Source organism: Lotus japonicus, chromosome 3 (assembly GCF_012489685.1).
Source record: "Lotus japonicus ecotype B-129 chromosome 3, LjGifu_v1.2".
In the NCBI taxonomy this organism is placed as follows: Eukaryota; Viridiplantae; Streptophyta; class Magnoliopsida; order Fabales; family Fabaceae; genus Lotus; species Lotus japonicus.
In genome coordinates this window covers 54,141,071-54,164,891 of record NC_080043.1, presented here as the reverse complement: position 1 = coordinate 54,164,891, position 23,821 = coordinate 54,141,071, and the positions used below count along the sequence as shown (strand labels likewise).

Below are 23,821 nucleotides of genomic sequence, written 5' to 3'. Positions count from 1 at the left end.
CGTGGTGATGGTGTGGGTGCTGCAACATTGGAGAAATAAGGAGGAGAAGAAGAAAAGAAAAGGAGGAGAACATGGTCTGGTGATGTGCTTCACGTTGGAGGAAAGAAGAAAGAAAGGAAAGGTGGGTGCTGCTTCATCACTAAGGGAAGAGCAAAACTACTACATCTTATTCTCGAGTTACTATTCATAAGAAACCTCCAATCAGCTTCCGCCATCTGGCTTTCTTTCCTTTAGATTTCATTTTTTTTTTCCCAATGGCCTCTGGGATACGACTAACCAGTCATCATCCCCATCTCAATCGCGTGTTGCCTCTCCTCTCCATCCACTCCGTCGTACACTAGCTAGCAATCGCGTGTTGCCTCTCCCTCTTCACCCACTCCGCCGTACCTTTCGTCATCTTCTTTTTCATTGATTTCTCTTCCAAAGATTTCCCTGTTTGATATCTCCAACTCCAATGTCTACACACATGAATTCCATTTGAAGCTTATGCCCTGGTAGAGAAGCATGGAAGATCAGAGCAAGGGGTTACTAGGAAGTGGGAGATGGCGCCTACTGCTGAACCTTCCAAGCCATATGCAGCTTGTCCTGATTGATTCTGAGGTAGTTTAATCCCTTATATTTATTTTTTCATGTTCTCTTAACAAAATTATGAGGTATGGGTATCAAATTTAATGTTCCTTCTCAATTGACAGGGTTCCAAAATAGAGGCTACTATCAAGAAGTATATGATGAGAAAATTTCAAAAGGATATTGTTCAAGGCAATGTCTATAAGATTATGATTTTTCTTTTTTTTCAACTGAACTCTCATTTGATGAATATTATTGTGATTTTTCAAGGTCTATTAGCGAGGACTCTGTTAGAAGGTTTGTAGTCTGTACAGTTTGCAAGTGAATGTTGCATACATGATTTATTGGTAGATTTAGACACATACAAATGAATTATTTGCTGTTTACTTTTATACTTTTGTTGGTTTTAGGAGTGGACCATGTTTACCATTTAGTTCTAAGCCTTTCAATTTCTCATTTAAGTTATTTTTTCCTCAAGGTTAATATCTTTATGATGTCTATCTTTGGTTTTGTAGGCAAGTTACAGAGGCATGAACAATAACTTTGCTCAAAATCTCAAGGCCTACATATCACTGTTTTCGGCATTAGGTATTGTGTTTTTTATTGATAGGACCAATTCAAAGTTATTATGTGATTTTTAAATATTCACAACTTGGTAGGAAGAGAAATAGGATTTTGATTCATGCTTTTGTGCCACTCAAGGCACTGTGTAAGAGGCTGAAACAATCAGCTGCTCAAGGACTTAAAAGAGGCTGAAAATAAGGAGTGTTAAATTAGATAGGTAGTCTTTGCATATTTTTACTGGAATGACTGGGACCTGGCCTTATTTTGTCACAGCTTTGTATAAGGTGTGAATTTTGTTGTGATATTGTTGTCATGTTAAGTAATTATTGGGATATCTTAGCTATGGTCAGTGCTACTAGATTCAAGACTCTATTTTCCTTTTGCTTATGTGGGTTGTCATGCCCTTTATGTTGGAGTCTATTTTAAATCTACTCTATGTTTGTCTCAATGTTATGTTACATTACATATATTTGTGTTAAATTTTGAGCATGACTTTTTTACAAACATTTCAAATTACAAGAAATTTTTTTTTTCATCCTAATACACTGTCAGCTCTTGCCATCATCTTAATCAATTCCTTCTTTTATCCAAAAGTAAAATGTGTAAGGACTGATATGATGAGTGGGGATAGATGCGCTACAGAAACAGTAACTGTTTGAACAATGAAGACTATGAGTTGTCTAAGTACTTTTGATATTTTGAATAAATAAGCGTATAGAAAAATGCCTTTATACTTCTACTTCTTTTATGTTTGAAATATCAGTAAAGTGGTTGTAGTTGTGATAGTAGCATTATAACTGAGAAAGACTGTATTTGATTTTGTATATAATTTGAGATAGTTCTATGGAGTAAGAACTTTTAATGCTCAACCAAATTTAAGTTCCTTAATCACATTAAATTATGAATTACTAAAAGGAAGCATCAAGATTAGTTCTCTGGAACTATGTTTTTCAGGTACTGTAGTCACCTTTGTGGGTTCGAGGATAATCTAGGATGATCTTTTAGATCTATTTTGATCTTTGGAAGGGATAATCTAGGATGAGGATAATCAAAATGATTTGTACTCATCTTGATACTTTGCACATGTTCTGTTTTTACTAGACAACTTAAAATTTGTACTTCTAAATGCCCTAATTCTATGGGCTATTTCCTACATCAAATTTTATATGCATAAGATTATTTTTTTCAATTTACTAGATGCTTCATTTTCTATGATAAACTCAGAAGTGATTATGTATGACTAATTGCATTAATTTATGTAGATTCTAAGGTTGGAGTTTGCTCATTATGACTACAAAACTTGCAAAACCATATCAGCCAAGGACTTTGCACTTTCCATGGTTGCTTCTGCAGACATGAGTCATATAGGCAAGTTGCCTGAACGAGTTGATGAGTTGGGCAATGATCCACGTTGTAAGAATGTACGCATCACATTTGAGGACTTCAAAATTTTTGGAGAGCTAAGAAAGAAGTTATTTTCACTGTCATTGGCCCTTTTCAGTTTTGGAAAATTAAATGGCATCTTGACAAGAGATGATTTTCAGAGAGCAGTATCACATGTATGGCATTTATCTTGATTTCTTGCTTAACTTAATAGTGATGGTTAGGAGGTAGTTACTACATTTCTATGATGGTAGAGGTTTTGCATCAATACAAAGGCAGAGCATGTTAAAGTGAAAGTCACATACATGAATTATTGGCAGATTTAGAGAAATACCAAGGAATTATTTGATGTTTACTGATATACTTTTGTTGGTTTTAGGAGTGGACCATGTTTATAATTTAGTTCCAAGCCTTTCAATTTCTCATTTAAGTTATTTTTCCCCTCAAGGTTAATAGCTTTCTGATGTCTATCAGGTAAGTTACAGAGACATGGACAATAACTTTGCCCAAAATCTCAAGGCCACAGCATAAGGTAATTCTGTTTTTTTATTGATAGGACCAATTCAAAGTAATTATGTGATTTTTCAATGTTCACAATTTGGTAGGAAGAGAAATATAATTTTGATTCATGCTTTTGTGCCACTCAAGGCATTGTGTACAGAGATTCTTTTTCTAAAAACATGAAAAGATAATATGTGTTTAAGCAAATTTTCTTTGTTATGAGCCAAATATTCCTTTCATGTGCTGGTCATGAATGTAAGCTAATAGGTGATTAAGCATGCTCAAATTCAAATTTAAAACATTCATGTAATCACAAAGTTTAATTTCTCTTATTCTAATTGTAGCGAGTTTTAAAGAGTCAAAGCATTGTCATCATCACTCTTAGTTTTTAAATGATTGATCAGAAAAAAGTGTTTTTAAATTGACTGAACATAAGTCAATATAATGTTAACCTTAGAATAGTGCTAAGGAATAGATTTATATTGTGTTTGTTTAAGTGTGTTTTAAAAAAAAAAACGTTTTTAATAAAAATGCAGTCCTCACTTTTTTCGGTACAAGGTAGTCCTAACTAACGACAGTGATTATGGCTAGACCAGTATAGGTTAACAGAATAACAAAAAATTGCTGCCAAGGTTGTCTAAAATATTTGGGCAATAACTACAGAATTTAAGAAACCAGTTAAGTTAATTGGATTTAGAACTTTAAGGATTTAAGTGCATGTAACTTCACTTTTAAGGGTCTATGATCACTTGTCTTTTGCATTTTAATGCATGTAGGCTCATTTGCAAGCTCATTTATTGTTTGTTATTCAAAGTTTTCTCTAGAACATCTTTGATGTGGCCCATTGAAATTTTTGCATCTGTGTTTGAGATGTCAAAGGGAAATCAAAAAGCTAAAAAGATAAGGAAAAATACTATTTTGTATATAAATGCTTCTAAAAATGCCTTTACTATGCAATGGAAGCTCTTTCTCAGCAAAATCTATTTTTTGGGGGGGGGGGGGGCATCTTTTTTCTTTATTAAAGTTTTTCCCCCTTTCCCTTATTAATTTATTATCTAAGTTTCTTGATGAACACTTGCTTAGATTTGCCATTACCATGTTCTATATCTAATTGAGGGAACAATATGCTTTAATAACTTTTTCAGCAGTTCTGAGTAGTTGCTGGAGTAAGAAACCCATACTATGCAGTAGTTGCTTGATGACAGACTTTGATTTTCCTGTTATGTTTTTCTTGAGAAATAGACTAAGTGGATTGAATTGCTTGAGAAATTAGCTTTGAGCACTTTGAATTTATATTTTCAATGATGAAAAACTGAATCCTTTAATTTTAGGGATTGATTACAGCAATGTCCTGATGTAAACTATATTTACAACTAATCAAATCAATATTGACAAGGAAAGAACTAAATTAGGGGAATAGGAAAATGTTAGATGCAGACGTTCAAATCTCTACAAGCGCGTATCTCTAATTGAGGGATTCATTTATCATTTTTTGATAAAATACAAATTTATTATCAACTGGAAATGAGAGAGGGGTTGTGAGTTGTTCTTGATGATTCAAACATTTGATGGAACGGAGACCTATTGGTGGCTGATCAATGTGCAACAATATTGTGACACCCTAGGAGTAAACAGGGAGAGGAAGATATCAATAAATTTTTGCATTGGAGACCATAAATATAAAAGGAATGCAAAGAAAGGAAGAGAGATGAGAAAGAGTGATTAAGGGTATAGAAATATGAGAGAGAGAGAGATAGAATCTGAATGATGTATTGCATTGCTTAGAAAATGAATACAAATGGTAAGTTGATACAAAGGGTAAGCTCTATATATTGAAGAGCTATGAGCTATATCACCTAGCTTACATGAGAAGCTATGGGCTGTCTAAGTTGATATCGCAGTAAAAGCATAAAAAGTAGTGTAATAATTCCTAGCTATTGAAAATCTTATCAAGATAAAAATGATTAATATCATGATGTTTATTTTATATAATTTTTCAGGTGTTATGAAAGCTAGATTTTATGGAAAGTTCTTCTCAGATGAGAAGATGCATGAAGAGGAATTACCAAGGATCTGATCATTTAGGTTCTGCAGCTAATTATGAGGATTACACAGGGGACAATAAGAATAATGGTCAAAGCGCTCCAATTTTTTCAACAATAGCGATCTCAATAGAGGGTTGTAAATGAAGATGAACAGAGGGAAACTGAGAATTTGGATGCTAAGGTCAATACCATTAAAGATAGAGTAGAAAATCGGCCTAGATTTTCTGAAGCAACTGAGAAAATTGTACTAGAATCTTTAAAATCTGCGGATACTCAACATGAAAATGATGAAGGTGTTCTTCAAAGTTCTTCAGCCTTTGCACCTGGGTATGTTCCAAATGAGCTTGATGGCAGAGTTTTCTTTTGTTTAGTAGGGAGGTTTTCCTACTTGAAATTTGTCCATATGAAATTGTGATTCAATTCATGATTTTCAAGAACAAGAGCCATTTGCCATTCTATGCAGGATTGTGAACCTAGAGCATTATTGAAGCTATTCCAGCACAGGGCAGTCCTATATCTTCCAGAAATTGCTTGATTAGTTCCAGCTCTATAAGGTTTCTTTTCTTGCCTCTTGACTGTATGCTGTTCCAATTGACTGTTTTATAGAAATGTAATATTTCCAAATGGAGTTTCCTTAACATGAACAAGCAAAGGGATTGGGCAGTTTTGCACCATTTCAGTTTTGTTTTCGCTTTCTCACAATTATTTTATTTACTCTTTCTCAATACTTTAAAATGTGTCATACAAATGCATCATTATCTTGCCTTATTGCATCAATTTTGGTTGTTACGTAGGGCTATTTTTACTAATGCAACGTGGAGACATAGAGCTATTTTTAATAATGCAACGTTGATGTGACCAAAATTAGTGATGCATGAGTTTAATGTTTTTTCTGTGCTTTCTATTTCTTTCACGCACTTCACATTGCTTTTTGAAACAATCCTTAGCAAATATCATTTGTTTGTTTTTATCTGTGTATGTATTGGATTCAAATAACATATCATGTTGGTAACCTCTGCCTCCAGTTTGGCTCTTTGAATATTTCTTTATCAAGGATTTGATGAATTTGTTTCCTTCTTCCGAATCACTTCCTAGGCTTTGCATTTGCGGTGAGTGAAGCCTATAAATTGAGAACTATTCATTCTCACATGCGATTTTCTCTTTTTGTGACTTGAAAGAAAAGACTATTAATTACCACATGCTCTTATTGTCCTTTCCCTCTTTTCCTTGCTTTTCATGTATTCATTCCTGATATATGTTTTTAATACAATAATTACTCATACTAATCCCCAGTTGACTATCACATAAAGGTGGTCTAATGTTTAGGGATCAAAGTGTAATTACAATTTCCTCATTTGTGGTATGTTTCATCAGTATTTGTGTTAAAACTGTTGAATTTTGTGTCTGAAGTTTTGGTCTCTAGCATGAGAGGAGTGTTCTCATGGTTTATATCTCTGTCAATATACCACTTGGCATGAATTTCTGTTTAAATTTTACATGCAATATTGCACCTGAGATCACACCCACAAGATCACCTATATGTACAACTTATTTGCTTGCCATTTACATGCAAGATTGTGCCAAACCACACATAGCGTGAACTACATGCAAGATTCCCCGTGCATCGCACGGGTCAACGGGCTAAATACTAGTGAATAAGATAAGAAGAAGAAGGGAAATAAGGGAGATGTGTGAATAGTGAGAGAGTAGGGACGAGTCAGAGAGTGAGTGGACATGAGTGACAGAGAGATGAGAACGTGAGTGGTCAGAATGAGAGGGAGAGAAAGAGAGTAGCGCGATGTGAGGGAGGAGAGGATAAGAATTCGGGAGATATTTTACAAATGGGTACCGATGGATTTAGATAGTGATAGATTTTTTTTTTGAATGAAAGTTCATTGTATTAATAAGCAAAAGCAGAGTCTGCTAACAATGTTTCAGCAAGACAAGAAGGGGGAGAGTCCCACCAAATCCAATCTGGAGAAGATATAGCATAAGAGGCTAGCTTATGAGCAGCCTCATTAGCCTTTCTGATAATATGAGAGAAAGAAATAACAGGAAAGTTAGAGGCTAATCTCTTGCAGTCATCAATTATCACATCTATGGAGAGCATGCCTTCGTACTTGTCATTGCAGCTATAATTGTTGCTGAATCAGACTCAATGATAAGACATTCCAGCTGCAATTCATGTGCTGATTCCAAGCTCCGTCGCAATGCGAGACCCTCAGCTACCAGAGGATCCTGTCGAGTTTTCACCACACTAGTTGTCACAGCCATGAAAGCAGAGGTGTACGACCTCACCACCATTCCAAGTCCTGTCGAATCACTACCAGACAACCGGCATCAATGTTCACTTTCAGACATCCCTCTGGCGGTGGCTGCCATCGACCCCGGCGCTCCCTTTCTTCCGTACCATTAACACGATCCCTCCTCTACTGCGCCTCCTTCCAATCTGTCAAAGAATTAATAGCTGCATTCATAGCTACCTCTGGCGGCAGTACAATGTTCTGAAAGACAGCTTCATTACATGCTTTCCACATACCATACATGCCTTGCAACAATAAACCCACCGTCTCTGCGTCATGGCTACGAATGAAATCAGCAATCCATGAAGAAGAAGCCTCTTGTACCCCATCAACTTGAAGCCCAAACGGGTGAGCAAACCACGCCACCCGAGCCCATTAGATTTAACTCAAAGAGTTAAGAGAACAAATATAAATTAATATATTATTATATTAAAAATTACAATGAACTTTATGAAATGATAAATTATGAATTAGGATCACTTTGAGCAAATTAAAATGATTCATAAATGAAAGAAAGAGTAAAAACTGAGCTAAAGAATAATTGTGAGATAATTAGAGCAAAAATGATGTCGTCATTTTATGCATTTAAGCTAGAAAAAATTATAAGAAAATGACTAGTAATTATTATCATTTGAAAGGAAAAGACAAACGTTAGATAGTCCACAAAACGTTGAATTGAGCTTATCAAATAAAACAAAGAGTTTCATGACTTATTAAAAATTAGAAACTATATTATTATTTCTTATTTCAAATAAAACTCTATAAAACACAATATTTTAAAATTAATTATTCCTTAACTAATTTTCCATGAATCACAATTTAATTCGAATCAAGAAAATAATAAAACATAAACACTCAATAATTTAATATAAGGAAAATACTTCTTAAGCTATTTCCTGCCATCGTAATATATTAATCACAAATAATTAATAAAATAGAATATGTTGCGATACTTAATGGAAATTAAATAAATAAATAGTCTATTCAATTCCGGGTCTTACAATACTCCTTGTCTCTTCCATAACACATCAAGGAATTTGTGGTTCAGACACTAGATCGGTACTCTGGTACCAATGATAGAAACCATAAATTGTAGATGTATTATGGCAGAACCCTAATTTGGAAATTAGAGCAATTCACATTGAAGAGATGCCAAACACTCTTCCAAAACCTAGAGAGAAACTCAATGTTCTCCTTAAACCTCAATTCTAACAGAATACAAAAGATACTCACTAAGTCTCACTCACTCTTATTTATAGGCTACATGCCTCATTAACCTTCTAACTAATCCCTTATCAACTACTTACAATACTTATCTAAACCCGTGTATCTATTAATTTGACAGTAAACATCACATTTACATCTAACTTCTTTTCCCATATTATAGTAAGCCTCCAAAATAAGAATCTCACTTTTCAACTGGTTGTGTTATGTTTGTTTTTTTTGTAGTACATCGAAAAATCGTGTTATGTTTGTTTGACTAGCTTCTTAGAATTATAATATGGGAATTGTTATTCAGACCCCCTGATAGCTATTCAGACCCCCTGATAGCTATTCAGACCCCTCAAAATTGGTGAATTGTCCAAAATGGCCCTGTTTAAAAAAAACTTCCCACTTTTCCCACTTCTTCAAACTTCTGAAACCCCCCCTCCCCCAAACACATTTCACTCATTCAAAATCTCCCTCCCTCTCTCACGCATCTCCTCCACTGCCTCCGCCTGCCACCGCCATCGCCAGCGACACCGCAAACGAGTGGAGTCGCCGCCACCCCCATCACCACCTTCTGCTGCCAACCATCCAACATTCTTCCCGAAATCCAGGTTTGTTACGTGACCCGACTCATTCTGTTGTGGTTTTGATCGCACCTTGTAGATGCGTTTGTGTCGCAGCTTGAAGGTGCGTGTTTAGAATGCACGCACCTTAAGGGTGCGTTTGAGACGCACCTTAAGGGTGCGTTTGAGACGCACCTTTAAGGGGCGACACAGACGCACCCTGATAGTGCGTCATAGACCCTTATCTGTCAAAGCTTCAATGCCTTTATGTTTTTGTTTTGTTTTGAGTCCTATGTTTCCAATGTTGGTTCAGATATGGCAAGAACAAAGAATTTGAATGTGCCCCCGACCAACGAAAGGAGAATCCACCCCACGGCATCGGTACGTAAGGAGCGTGAAGTCGCCGCCCTACGAAAGAAAGAAGAAGCACGTAAAAGGCGTGACGAGGCAACCCGTAAAAGGCGTGCAGGTAGTGCAACGACTGCTGCCAGTGCAGTACAGGAGCCTGAGCCTGAGCCTGAGCCTGAACCTGAACCAGTACAGGAGCCTGAAGATGAAGATATGGTTGATGCAGAACAGGGTTCTGGTGAAGGAGAGGAGGAGAGTTCTGGTGAAGAAGAGGAGGAGGGTTCTACTGAGGAGGAGGAGGAGGAGGAGGAAGAAGAGGAGGAGGAGGAAGAAGAGGAGGAGGAAGAGGAGGACGGGGATACACAAGCGGAACAAGGTGAGGAAGATGATGATGATGACATATTCTTTCCTGGGGGGCCTTATGACAATAACTTTCTGAAGAGCTTCAAGCAACATATATCACTGGAGGTGTGGAAGCATTACAAGAAACCTGCTGAAGTGCTTGATAGGGGTGTCTTGAAAACCTACCACCATGGGAATGCTATGCTTGGGAATGATAAGGAGAAGCATAACGATGTAAAAAAATGCTTTTCGACTTATGTAAAGGGAAGGGTTGAGGCTGCTGGTCTATTGCCTTTGTTGATATGCAACCTTCCCTCGGTTGACAAGACCATGCTAACAGCGTCTGTGGAGAGATGGCAGCCGGAGACATCCTCTTTCCATATGCCATTTGGGGAGATGACCATCACACTGGATGATGTTAGTTCTTTGCTACACATTCCTGTGAAGGGAAAATTCTTCACTCTCCCAGTCCTGACTCGTGAGGAAGCAGCCACTGTATTGCATAAATAGCTTGGTGTTACATAAGCAGTTGCAAAAGAGGAGATCTGGAAGTCCTTAGGACCGTATGCTCGTTATACATGGTTGTTGAAGGTGGCTGAGGACATGGCTAAGGAAGGGAAGACCAAGAAAGCTGCTAGAGCCTTCTTGCTGCGTTTGGTGGGGATGACGATCTTCTGTGGGAAGACAAACAACAATGTGGATGTTTCATATTTGGGGATGTTCATGGACTTGGAAAAGGTTGGGGAGTATGCATGGGGCGCCATGGCATTGGCTTTCCTTTATGACCAGCTGAAGGACGCCACCAAAGTCTGCACCACTAGCCTTGGAGGATACTTCAATCTGTTTCAAGTATGATTCTATAACTCTTATTTTAGTTCAATTCTAATTAACGTAATTTAATGTATAAGGTATCACATTTTGATGTATGAGTATTTGACTGCAGGCATGGATATTTGAACACTTCCCTGCTTCATTGTTTGATAGAAACCTGAACAGGAAATACAGTGAGAAAGACCCGCGAGCTTGCAAATGGGTAACCAAGAGGGGGACTGCGGACCTGCATGCGAAGAGGCTAATCCTAGATGACCTTAGGGATAGCAGTGTAATATCGACTCCACATGACGGGCATAGATTGGATTGGCCCTTTCAGCAGGAGTGTTTTTACAGTGGGTGGATTCGGCATTCAGGCATCATCCGCCCATATCTGCCAGAGCGTGTGTTGAGGCAGTTCCATATGCTCCAGGATCAACCCAATTTACCACCGGCAAACATTCCCAAGGATATTGATGAGAGGTTTGAGAACATGGATCATTGCGTGGTTGCTCAACATACTGACACTCCAACAACAACATCTCGCTACTTTGAGTGGTACGAGTCGATCTCACACCGCTTTGTGGTCCCTCCTGAAACAAGAGGTCTTGTGGTAGTAACTCTTGTGGTAAGTATCAATAATTTAATGACTAGTTTGATTTTGTTTATGTTACAATTTATGATTATGTTTCATTGTTGCTTGTAGGATGCTCTCGAACAATTACGGGAGTTGAGTGATATCACAGTTGACCCCAGTGAGACGCCTCAGCGGATCCTCGAGGCAAACCAGCGCATGCTTGATATCATACTGCAGCAATGGGAGCATGGAAGTGATGATGATAACAGTGGCAGTGGCAATGGAGTTGCACCTCATGATGGTGGTGGCCCTGACAGAAAGAAGAAAGGAAAAGCATCTACCTCGAAGACTAGTTAGGTCTAGTGTTTTAAGATTAATTTATGGATGACTGTACTAAAGACAAATTACTTTTCACCTAGGATTAATTTATGTTTACATGTTATGTTATGTTGTGATGTTATTAATTTAGTCTCCAATTGTTGTTGGACTGGGCGAGACCCCAGGGGCCCTCGCCCAGGAGACCTGACCGTGGGCAGGGAACGCGCCATGACCTTGGGCCTCCCTTCCCGAGGCCCAACTGGCCCATTTGGATAGGATAGAGGCGCCAAAGCCCAACTCCACCTCTATAAATAGGAGGGGAGTACCAATTGTAAAGGATTCTTAGCTCATTTGAGAAATAATAGCATTGAAATTCAGTTATATTTTCTCTCTCTAAGCATTCACATCACTTTCTTCACACTTTGGGTACTACCTTCCCTCTCTATGTTCTAGCATAGAATATTTGGCGACGTCTGTGGGGAACAGTAGATTTCTATTCCCGGACTACGTGGATCACGATTCAGTGGAGTGAAGCTCGTTCTTCTAAGCAATTGTTCTCGAGTTTTTTCGTAGATTGTGATCCAGAAGTGGTTTCCTTGATTTTCCGTAAAGTTTCTTCCGTTTTCCGAGTTTTTCCGAAGAAATTCTCCAATTTCGATGGAAACACGTCGCAGACGACGTGATGAAGATCCTGGACATCGGCACGTTTCGCCGACGCGCCGCGTCAGAGGTAGGCCGCGACGTGCGCAGGTGCAACGTGAGGAGACGGATCAGGTGACTTCTCCTACTCCGCCTCCACCTCCTCCTTCTCTGAAGCCTCTGTTGCCCTCACCGCCGTCCTCGCCAGAGTGGCAGAGGTCACCCACAGCGTCAGGAGGAGAGACTCAGGCACCTCAGGCACCGATCTCCAACCAAGATTGGAGGTGTCTGATTAGTAGTATTGACGATATACGACAATGGAACGAGTATCTTCAAGAGCAGCTAGAGGTTGTGTCTGAGTTCGAACCGTTTTCAGCGCCGTTCCAGACAATATGAAGAATATAGTGCTGGAGACCTACAGTGGAAAGGCTGATCCCAAGGAGCACCTGCTGTATTTCAACACAAAGATGGTGATCAGCGCCGCTTTTGATGCGGTCAAGTGCAGGATGTTTCTAGCCACGTTCAAAGGCACAACAATGGCGTGGTTCACGACTCTACCACGAAGGTCCATCACGAACTTTCGTGACTTTTCATCCAAATTCCTTGTCCAGTTCTCGGCGAGCAAAACTAAGCAGGTGGCGATTGAAGATTTGTACAACGTGCGTCAATTTGAGGGCGAGACTTTGAAACAGTACGTTGAGCGGTTCAGCGCTGCATCAGTAAAGATAGAGGAATCCGAGCCAAATGTCTGTGCCCGCGCCTTTAAAAACGGATTACAGCCAGGGAAGCTGAATAGTAAATTGAGCCGAAAGCCAGCCAAGTCAATGGCGGAGGTGCGAGCCCGGGCGAACACGTACATACTTGACGAAGAGGATAACGCTTTTAAGCGCAGACGCGCGAAGATAGAAAAGGATGGCGACCAGAGGGATGTGTCACCAGAAGATAAGCCGAGCAAGGAGAAAGTAGAGGGAAGCATAAGACGGGACAGGAATGTTCGAACAGGGGAAAAGGCACCGAGGGAATCTTTGTATCCCAAAAAGGAAAATTTTGAGCGGCGCCGGCCCTGGCATCAGGCTGACCCCCGCCGCCGAGAGGAGGCGGGGAAATGCTTGAACGCCCACCTGACAGGGCTGTTCCGTGAAGTTAAGGCGACGCACGCAGTTGAAGAGGGCGAAAGAGAGACTGACCCGCCGCGGGCAACGACAGACAAGACCAAGTGGTGTGAATATCACCGCTCAGTGGGGCATGATACAGGGGATTGCTTTACTCTGAAGAATGAGATCGAGAGGCTCATCCGAGAGGGGCGGTCGGAACTGAATGAACGCGGCAATCGCTGGAACGGAGAGCGACAGTAGGGGAACAGGTACAGGGGGTCTCGCCAGCAAGACGATCGTCGGCGAGAGGATCGTCGCCACACGCTGAATACTGACAAAAAGGAGAGGCTGGCCGCACGGAAGAAAGGAGCGCAGGAAACCTTTAACAAGGATCTTGAGCCGCCGGTTGGCACAATAAATACAATGGCAGGAGGTTTCAGCGGGGGTGGTGTAACAGCCTCAGCAAGGAGAAGACACGCTAGGGCGATGATGTCGGTGCAAGAACACGAGACTCCTTTTGGGTTCCAGCATCCCGACATAGTAATTTCAACAGCAAACTTTGAGGGGGTTAAAACGCACAAGGATGACCCTATAGTCGTCATGATCAGGATCAACAGTTTCAATGTCTGCCAAGTCCTTCTGGACCAAGGAAGCTCTGCTGATATCATCTATGGAGATGCATTTGATCAGCTGAGATTAATGGATAAAGATTTAATGCCTTATACAGGAACTCTGGTGGGGTTTACAGGCGAGCAAGTTTGGGTGCAGGGATATATAGATTTGGACACAATCTTTGGGATCGATGAGAATGACAAGCTCCTTCGTGTGAGATACCTCGTGATACAGGTCGTAGCTTCATACAACGTCATGATAGGAAGGAATACACTTAACCGCCTTTGTGCGGTAATCTCCACGGCCCATCTGGCGGTCAAGTATCCGCTGATGTGCGGACGAGTGGGGAAGATTGCAGTCGACCAAAGGCGAGCCAGAGAATGTTACAACAAATGCCTCAACATGTACGGCAAAAAAGGAGCTGGCGAGGGACACCGGTGCCACGAGGTTGAGATCCCCAGACAGGTTGAGATGCACTCTTTTTCACCATCTCGGGAGTTTTTTAATGAGGCTTCCCTCAATGTACAAAAAATCTTTTACAGATGAAATGCAAAAAGGATATTCACCAGCAATACTCCTAATTCAAAAGATGCGGTTGCCCGGTGGGAAAAATTCCCCGAAGGTAGCAATCCCAACACGACCTTGATGTCTGGGGATTGCTCCGGGAAAGTCTGGCGCGAATCGGTGCTATCCAAATAGCAGCTCAACTAACATGTCACGTTCGCTCGGTGGGAAAAATTCCCCGAAGGTGGCAATCCCAATACGACCTTGATGTCTGGGGATTGCTCCGGGAAAGTCCGGCGCGAAGCGCTGACCTCTCGTTGGCGATGTGTGCGGGAAAGCGACTTATCCCCAAAATGGGGTGGGTCCCTTATCCCCTTAGTCTCCCCGAAATCTGGTAATACGAGGCCTCCCCGAAATATGGGCGAGAAAATAAACTAGGCATAATTCTAGGTAAACTCATATGGCCATTGGGCCCCCAGCAGTGTAAGCCCTTGGCAGGATGAAACCGCCAAGGCCCCACCTGCTGTTACGGGAAATATTGGTGTGAATAAAAGCCTCAAAATGAGCAAAAGTCCTAGTTTCTTCGGCACACCTCCAAAATCGCTACACGAACGCAAGGCGAAAATTCCTAAAAAGTTGCCTAAATGGCGACGGGCGAGTGCAAGGCGAAAGTTCCTAAAATGAAATTGCCTAAATGGCGACGAGCAAACGCGAGATGAATTCAAACTAAGGAAAAATATAAGAACATTAATCAATTACAAAAGATGATAAAGAGAGTCAAAAAAAAAAAACACATAGCTATTTTTACGTTGACGATTTCTCCCTCTCAATTTCAGCAGCGGCGAAACGCTCGGCGGTGAAGCGTTGAGGATCGTCAAGGCCAACGAGCCCATGCGAGGTAATCTTCTTGAAAGCCCCCATTCCATCAAGGTTAATTCCTGGGTAGAGATGTTGAACCTGGGCCTTGGCGAGAAAGAAGCTGCGACCACGTTCTTCCACGACCTCAGCAGCAACATCAGCCACCAACCGGGCTTGAGAGGTCTTGATTTTGGAGTCCATATCCGCGAGGGCCTGGTTTTCTACCTCAAGTTGTGACCTCACATCAGACAGGGCCTCGTTCGTCGCACCCAACTCGCTTTGAAGGAATGCGATCTCCTTGCCTTGGACGATGCAAGCGGCCCTGCTGGCGTTGATTGTCTCCGTTTTTGCCTTCACCTCTTGCTGAAGTTCATACCAATCCAACTCCAAATCATCCGTCCTTTCCTTGCAAGCAGCCAGGTCCTCCTCGTGGTAGTTCATATCAACGCCTACGTCGGTCAGTTTCCTCGTTTGAGCCACCACCTGGGTCAGCAACTTGTCCCATTCATTATGAGCCTCCTCCGTGGCCGCGCGGTAACCTTCAGCCTCCTGTTGAAGTTTCTCCACTTCTGCGGAGGAAGCTGAGTCCTGGGATAGTTGGGCGAAGAGACACCCCGCCCGCAAGAGGTGGTTGAGGGCTTCCTGCGCTGCGATGTCAAGATCAGGAATCTTAGCTGCTCTCATACTGCCGAGAAAGGAGTTGGACAACATGAAGTCGATGGTGGAAGGTTGTTGGCTTGGTGAAGATCCCGTTTGATCGCCAGTAGTCGCATGGTTGATTTCAGGACTGGCGGGGAAAAAGACTGGCAACGCTTGGGGGTTTGCACCTTCGACCTGAGGGCTCACCGGTCGGGCGAAAGATACTCCAGCTGGGTCCGCCCCGACTTGACCAGAGGAAGGAATTGTTTGGGTAGAGTTTTCAGGAGTTTGTTGACCAGCGGAAACTTCCTCTAGGCAAGGCGAGGACCCTTCCCCGCCCAAGGGCTTTGAAATCTCTTCACCCGCCAGATGTGGGGCAGACGCTTTGCCAGCTGGAGGTTTCTTACCTTTCTTTTTCTTCTTTTTCAACTTCTGAGGTGAGGAAGTCTCGACCCCAGATTTTCCCTCTGGATCGGGGTTAACCTTTTTGGATTTCTGGAACCTCTTCGGGGGGAAAGGCGGAACGACATCACCATTGGATCCAGGAACCAGATCGTCAGTTGTGGGCAATGGGGCGACACCCGGTGTAGCCTCATCAGACCCAGTGGCACCTTCAGCAGGGTCATTTGAAGAAGATCTTTTGACCTTCTTCGGCGGGAGAACGGCAGCCTCAGAGTCAGAATCGGCGATGACGCGTTTCCTCTTGCTCACCTGGGTATTGAAAACAGGAGGAAACTCGAGCGAATCGGCAGTTAAGGCGCGCTGTAGCGCGGCCACAGTAAAGTCAATCCCTTCTAGGAGGGTGTGGAGTGTGTTTTCACGAGCGGCTTCGAGCAACTGGGAGCATTCAAGGATGGGGAACCTGGAGAGGAAGCCGAAGACTGCTTTATCTTCATTATTTAGTGATGCGTCGGGTGGTGGAGGAACGTCGCGGGGATCCTTGGTCCAATAAAAAGGTAATGAAGCAATCTCATCCCGGCGTGTGAAAGCTTCAGGATAGGAGGGGTGCACGATTATGCGAAAATATCGGCGCCCGGGCCCTATCTTGATATTGCTCTTATAAGGTTGGAGACGCTGCCGACCCATTCGAGACTTTAGGGAGACCCACCCGGGAGTCTCGGCTTTAAAGGATCTCGGCTCCACGCCGTAGAAATAGAAGAAATGGGAGGTTTTGGCTTCGAGGTTGACAGCATTGCACAGAATCTCGTAGCATCGAATGAAAGCCCAGGCGTTCAGGTGAAGTTGGCTTGGGGCTACGTTGATCTCCCTCAAAACCTGGCAAAGAAAAGGGGAGAAGGGTAGTTTGATCCCCAGATCAAGAAAGAAGTACTCGTAAACATAGAATAAGTGGGGCTCTTCCACGCCTTGTTCGAGTGTGCGGCACTTCCAAGGGCGACGGATGCTCAGGCCTCGGCTGGTGATAAGGACATCCTCGAGGGACTTTTCGTGGCATAACCCTCCGACCCGAGGGGCTAACTCGGCGATGGATTTGTCGGTGGACAACTCAGAGGGTTGACAGATAGCTTTCAGAGTGGGTTCCTGGGTGGCAGACGGAGGGAGGGTGGAAAGGACTTGGTGCCAGAAGGCATTTTTCTCATTTTCTTTAAGGGGAAGTCCCCCACCCGGGGGAGGAATGACCGGGGCGCGGGATGTTTGAGCGAGGCTCTGGAGTCGAGAGGATCCTTTGGTGCGGCGTTGAGGAGTCATCTTTTGCAGAAAGGAGCTGAGACGGAAGAGGAGAAGATGTTGGGGTAATAACTTGGGTAACTTTGCAAGGCTATGGAGGGTTTCAAAGGAGGAAAGTGAGAGAAAGAAGTTGAATTGAAAAGTTAAGATAAGAAATGGTTGGGAAATCGTGCCCCATCATGACAATGGTGGAATGATTGCCTCAGGAGACGTGGCGTAGATTTTGGAAAAACGGGGGTGCCACATTGAGTGAAAGCTGCAACGGTTGCTGCCGGTTGATTGAAATTCAAATTGTCAAAATTGTGACGTGACTGGAAGGGACATGTCAAAGGTAGCGGTTGAGATTCTGTGGATTCACTGACCCTGGCGTCGCTTCAAGGCTCGACGCGTGGGATAGGCACAACACGTGACAGAGTGTCACGATTCAAGGCACGTGCATAACTATGCTGAGACGGGCGGACTAAAAGCCGTCTCCACAAGCCTGCTTGTGGACTTGGGTCGCCCGGAAGAAAAGGACGCGGCTGGAGGTCCAAAGTGTTGATTGCAAAAAACTTTATTTATTAGGCCATTGTTTTTTTCACTTCTAGATTTTAAGTTTTTAAGTTTCAGTCAATATCCTTAGGGATCTCGCCTTATTTCTTACTTAAAGACACACAATTAGCTCTCATGCTTCGAGCTCGGTGTCTTGTGGACTTGTGGACTGGGCGAGACCCCAGGGGCCCTCACCCAGAAGACCTGACCTTGGGCGGGGAACGCGCCATGACCTTGGGCCTCCTTTCCCGAGGCCCAACTGGCCCATTTGGATAGAATAGCGCCAAAGCCCAACTCTACCTCTATAAATAGCAGGGGAGTACCAATTGTAAATGACTCTTAGCTCATTTGAGAAATAATAGCATTGAAATTCAGTTATATTTTCTCTCTCTAAGCGGTTAGAGTTTCTCTCTCTAAGCATTCACATCACTTTCTTCACACTTTGGGTACTACCTTCCCTCTCTATGTTCTAGCACGGAATAGTTGTGTTTTGTACCATTTACCTGCTATGTTTCTTATCATGTTTCTGTTTTTGTACCATTTACTGTTTTAATGTTTCTGTTTTGCCTGAAACATTTCTGTTGCAGAGTTCCTTTATTCACGCACTCTCAGGGTGCGACTGAGTCGTACCCTCAAGATGCGTCTTAGACGCTCCATGAGAGTGCGACGTGTAACAAAATCTATGTTCAAACAGTAACTTTAAGGCCAGGGTCCCTGTACATTACACAAGTTCTGAATTAATCGCACTCTCATGATGCGTCCTATACGCTTCTCCATGGTGCGTCTTAGACGCTCCTTGGAGAAGCGTCTCAGACGCATCATGAGAGTACGATTTGTAACTCCAAACCAGAAACAGATCTGAAACAGAAACATGATGAAACAGACATGAAAAGAAACATATTCAAGAAAAGGACTTTATTCATAATTTTTTGATGATACATTACAAAATTTTCGAACATACAAGTACAATGACCCCTAGACCCTAAGTCCTAACCCTTGTACGTGACATATAAAAGTACAATGACCCCCCATATGGGATACAATTAGGAGGGAGTCTTCTTCTTCTTCAGGTCCTCTTTCTTGGCTTCTGAGGTCCCCTTCCTTGTCTTCTCCTCCTCGGCATCCCGGATAGATCCAGTGCAGCCACCTGAGCCTGGGTGGGCCTTGATGTTTCCATCACAAAAATGAGACGTCGGAGGGCATTTTCTACTGGAGCTTGGACCTATTCTATTTAGCAACTTTGAGTACTTTGAACAAGCAAGAATGAGCAAGGATGGTCACCCCTACATTAGCAAGTTTGGCACTCTGAATTTGAAATTTCACTTTCAAAGTACTCAAAGTTGCTAATGTTGGGGATAACATCCACATGGCCCCAACCACTCAAAACCCCCTAAAACAAGACATAAGAAAAGCATAGAAGAGGAGGGGAGGAAGAAGAGAGATTTTGTGTGCAAATGAAGGATTGGGAAGCCCTTTTTATAGAGCTGCGGTGCCCGAGGTTGTAACGACGTACTTAATGACTCATTTAATGAGTTTTACCGGTTGTTGACTCATGGTCAATGGTCGGTGCGTTTTTAACGCACTCTCAAAGGGCGTCAACACCGCACTCTTAGTGTGCATTAGTGTCGCACTCGGAAAATGAGGTTCAAACTGCGACCATCACGCAAGTTAAAGGTGCGTTCGAAAGGGGTAATTTCTGGTTTCAGAAAATTCCTTCAGTCTGAATAGCTGTGGGGGGTCTTAATAACAATTCCCTTATAATATTTTATAAAAACTATGTTACCATAGGGAACTTCAATCTGTATCCAGGAACTTCACCCATTAGGCATGCAATTGTTATACTTTATTTTCTTGATTGATTAACATGCTATGTTTCAGTGGTGCTGAACAAACCGCTTGACTTTAGCTTATGGGTTTAGTTCTCCTCATCATGGTTTTTGATATATTAGAACATATTATTACAGGTGTTATATTGATATTTAGTTTTGTAATTATTCTCCTGGTTCTTTTTGTCCGATGTGAAGTGGGAAATTATTCAGAGTTAAATGTTGCTGGAGATGCATTCTTGTGAAAATTACTCTCCAGAAGTTAAAAACAGGATGGAGGAGCAGGACTTACTTTGTGTTGGGTTGAATAACCTCACTACATGATCTCAACATTGGCACTGGGCACCATTTGATAAAGCAAGCAACTCATTCTCTTTTTCTCAACCAACTTGATTTATTGTAGACTAAAATTCTGTCTTGCATTTTTGATCGGATGATTTGGAAAATGAAATGAATGATGGGTGGGTTTTTAAGCTTAAGTTACACGTTTCAGGTTGTGTCTTAACTATCATCTTCCATGTGTCTGTGTTCTTGGCTGATATATAAGCATTTGGGGAGATATAAAAGTCTCTTAACATGACATGAGAAATATCGCAAGTGACATTTGACATTTGAATGTTTTTAGTTGTTGTGGTTGATCTCTTTCCTTAGAAAACTTGGAAGAGATGCAATTGACTTGGATTCAAATTTAAGTAATAACCTCAATTGTATTCGACGTTGCGCGTGTTTTAATCTACTATTAGTTTAAACTTTAAATGAGGCCTTGGATGGGTACATTTTTTTCTTGGGTTTTCATTCATTTTCGAAAATAAAATAATCATTAACGTTTATAATCTTCCAACGAGGCCCTTTGAAATATTTCTTCAAGCAAAAAAAAAGGGAATAAAATAGCTTTAGAATTTAAAGACTATTTAATTGCAGTTTTTGAAAACGGTATTTAAAAATTGTTTTTCATGAAAAAACTATTTCAATTAGATTTTTCCAACCCTAAAAAGTATTTTAATTTTAAAAGCTAAAATTGAGATCCCTTTTCGAACAAAATTAAAGAACATGAGTTCGTAGCATTTTGGTAGTTAGAAAAAAAGCTCATCAAGGCAAGCAACGTATCTGATGCCAAGTGGGCAATTGAAGGAAAGAATTCAAACAGGTTGCACCAAAACATGATCAGAGTTAGAGAATAGAGAAACATTGATCATACATAGCGAAATAAATTAAAAAAATTGCAAGCCATGGAAGCGCGAATAGAACCTCCAAAAAGGCTTTCTAGTATGCTAAATTGGAACTCCTCTTCCGTCAAAGGCAAAATTTTCAATAACTTGAATCCAATTTGTGAAGCTGGCCAACAACAACTCACTATCAAGGGGAAGTTCGTGATTGTCCAAAATCACAGGAAATCAATACCTGGAAAATTAGTTTCTGTTCAGATTTATAGTGGGACTGAAGTGGATCCCAGTAAGCACTAACTACACTTTCTATTTAGTATTTACAATAGTGTAACTTTTTCTCTTTGTTTTAATAAGGCGAACATTTTATCATGATTTCAATTTTGTATTTGCATTGAACAGATACCGGTAAAGGGAAGTTAAGCGATAAAGCATATTTGAAGGAGGATGGGAACAAGGGACATAACCGTGATGCACAAACCATGACATATAAAACTAAAATACAAGTTGAATCACATTTTGGAACTCCAAGAGCTTTTGTGGTCCAAAATAAATACAAGAAATTCTTTCTTCTGCGTGCATCTATCGAGACTTCTAACAGTCGCATCATCCACTTTGACTGCAATTCTTGGATATTTCCAATCAAGAAGACCAAATTTGATCGCCTTTTCTTCTCAAATAGAGTAAGACAGCAACTAGAAAAGTTTGTTTGAGATTATTTTATAATATAAACGCATTTCTGTAAAGTAAACATATGAAAATTGCTTAGGAGCTCGACCTATAAATTGTTTTGACTTTTGTGTTTATTTTTATAGTGATGTAATTGGAGTTGATAGACGCATAATAAGTAGTTAACGAAATAAAACCCCAGTGCATTTTTTCTTTTGTTTCACCAATTATTTAGTTGTTGTTTGTTCTATCTGTTTTTTTATTGAGTTAAGATTAATCAACTTGAATTCGACCCTTCTTCCACTATTAAAGCTGGTGAATATTGGTACTAAACACCACAATCCATGTGGATCGGTATTTATTATTATGTAAAGAATATGTATACTTACTTAGGAGTTATCAAATTTAAAGACTGATACTTCCCAGTAAGCTTTTTGGAACTTATTTGAATAAATTTATGAATACTTCAATCACAAACAGACTTGCCTGTTTTATTGGCTATTCTGTGTTACATGAAGTTATCACATAACTATGACAGTGCTACCTTCCAAGTCAGACACCAAGGGCTCTAGTGGAACAAAGAAAGGAAGAGCTTGAAAGATTGAGGGGCAATGGAATGGGAGAAAGAAAGGAATGGGATCGAATCTATGACTATGACTGCTATAATGACCTTGGTGATCCTCAGAAAGGACCACAGCATCTTAGACCAATCCTTGGAGGCTCAAGGTTATATCCATATCCACGTAGACTAAGAACAGGTCGAAAACGCAGTACAGCAGCAGGTAATTACTTTACTTGCCCCTCAATTTCAATTTAATAAGGTTAGTAACTAAATTACTCCCTTAAATATATTTTTGTCAGACATATTAGTCCCAAATTATCGCAAAAAAAATTGGATGTGTAATTTTGTCAGGTCAAATATTTTGAGGACTACTTAGACCAATAAAATACAAATTTTGGGCTAATCATCAAATGGATAAAACATCATTCAGTCATCTTTCTTATATCCTTTAGAGAATGATTTGACTATGAAAAATGCTAACTAGTGCTCTTAGGGAACTGGTAAAGCTTTCAAAAATAGCAAGTTACATTCAATTAAAAAATAAGGCTTAAATTACCAAATTATCTAATAGTTGTACATTCCAACCAGTAGATGCTGGTCGCAAAGGTTAAAAGTGAAACCGTAGGTTGACGAAAGTTCGATCTTCAATAGCCGCACTCTTGGGGACACATTTTTCTTTACCACACTTGGGTCGAAATTACCAAAGTAGTTCAGTACCAAAAAAAAAATCTAACGCTGTACATTCCAATAAACAATTTGTAGTTTTTGATTCTTCCCTGAGGCCACTGGTTAGGACTTAGGAGGACCCTTTTGTAGCATACTAGTTGGCATAATGGCATGAAGAATGGGAAGTTTGGAACTGCAGTCTACTAACATGCATTAATCCAGAAATTATTTGCTTTATAGACAAGGCCTAACATTTCAAATTAAGCTTCATTCTCTGCTTTTGTGTTTTTACATGCATTTGTAATTTGACTCCAGCTCACATTCAATCTAAGCAAGAATATAGTCCTTAGAAATCAAAGGGTATTAGTTACATCATGTCTGCAAAATAGTCTAGCAGCTTTCTGAGATGTCACTTTCGAGTTGATTTTTCATTCCTTTGTTTCATGTATCTCTAATATTGAAATATTTAGGTCCATCTGGGAGCCGGCCACAAGGAAGAAATTTCAACATATATGTTCCTTCAGATGAGAGATTCAGCCCCAATAAATTGAAGGAGATCAAATCAAATTCTATCCATGCCATGGTTCAATGTCTATCATCAAATGGAGAACCATTACCTCAGAGAAGTTCTCGAAGCTTTCAATCATTCGACGAGATACTTGACATGTTCTCTAGTAATAGAAGCCAAACAATTATGGGATGGATCAGAGACAACTTGAAGAAACTTGTACCAGTTGAGCACTTGAAGGAAATGACTCTTGCAATCAAGGAAAACTACCAGCAATTTCATGTCCCTCAAATCATATCAGGTAAAAAACTATGACGTAAATATTTTAGATACC

At 40.9% G+C, this 23,821-nt stretch overlaps 3 protein-coding genes and 2 long non-coding RNA genes across 6 annotated transcripts in view; all 5 read left to right on the top strand.

The window, feature by feature from the left end:
- The first annotated feature begins 234 nt into the window (after nt 1-234).
- On the top strand, nt 235-3,041 carry LOC130749232 (uncharacterized). 2 transcript variants are annotated; one of them, XR_009022875.1, is made up of 5 exons: nt 235-600; nt 693-864; nt 1,083-1,155; nt 2,394-2,690; nt 2,989-3,036. It is a non-coding gene; the product is annotated as an uncharacterized LOC130749232 (long non-coding RNA). The 2 variants fall into 2 exon arrangements; XR_009022876.1 differs by lacking the exon at nt 693-864 and having other exon boundaries at nt 245-600; nt 2,989-3,041.
- Nucleotides 3,042-4,207: 1,166 nt separating this feature from the next.
- On the top strand, nt 4,208-5,822 carry LOC130743307 (uncharacterized). The gene is made up of 2 exons (XR_009021434.1): nt 4,208-5,387; nt 5,524-5,822. It is a non-coding gene; the product is annotated as an uncharacterized LOC130743307 (long non-coding RNA).
- A 3,628-nt stretch (nt 5,823-9,450) lies between these two features.
- On the top strand, nt 9,451-11,569 carry LOC130744320 (protein MAINTENANCE OF MERISTEMS-like). Its single transcript, XM_057596511.1, has 5 exons — nt 9,451-9,699; nt 9,925-10,320; nt 10,417-10,674; nt 10,769-11,263; nt 11,342-11,569. The coding sequence occupies exons 1-5, from the start codon at nt 9,451-9,453 to the stop codon at nt 11,567-11,569; spliced, it is 1,626 nt and encodes a 541-aa protein (XP_057452494.1).
- A 992-nt stretch (nt 11,570-12,561) lies between these two features.
- On the top strand, nt 12,562-13,524 carry LOC130744319 (uncharacterized). Its single transcript, XM_057596510.1, has one exon. The coding sequence runs from the start codon at nt 12,562-12,564 to the stop codon at nt 13,522-13,524; it is 963 nt and encodes a 320-aa protein (XP_057452493.1).
- A 7,583-nt stretch (nt 13,525-21,107) lies between these two features.
- The window catches only part of LOC130743306 (linoleate 9S-lipoxygenase-like), a 38,823-nt gene continuing 36,109 nt past the window's right edge, over nt 21,108-23,821 (top strand). The window contains exons 1-4 of the mRNA XM_057595498.1: nt 21,108-21,371; nt 21,485-21,765; nt 22,290-22,533; nt 23,450-23,788. Of these exons, the coding sequence (XP_057451481.1) occupies nt 21,149-21,371; nt 21,485-21,765; nt 22,290-22,533; nt 23,450-23,788 (1,087 nt within the window). The 5' untranslated portion in view covers nt 21,108-21,148. The remainder of the gene's footprint in view (nt 21,372-21,484; nt 21,766-22,289; nt 22,534-23,449; nt 23,789-23,821) is intronic.

Excerpts from the sequence above, each read along its gene's own strand:
- LOC130744319 (XM_057596510.1), top strand. The coding sequence starts at position 12,562 with ATGAAGAATATAGTGCTGGAGACCTACAGTGGAAAGGCTGATCCCAAG.
- LOC130744320 (XM_057596511.1), top strand. The coding sequence starts at position 9,451 with ATGGCAAGAACAAAGAATTTGAATGTGCCCCCGACCAACGAAAGGAGA. Across the intron at positions 10,321-10,416 it reads CTCGTGAGGAAGCAGCCACT|GTGGCTGAGGACATGGCTAA; the intron begins GTATTGCATAAA and ends TGGTTGTTGAAG. Across the intron at positions 11,264-11,341 it reads TTGTGGTAGTAACTCTTGTG|GATGCTCTCGAACAATTACG; the intron begins GTAAGTATCAAT and ends TGTTGCTTGTAG.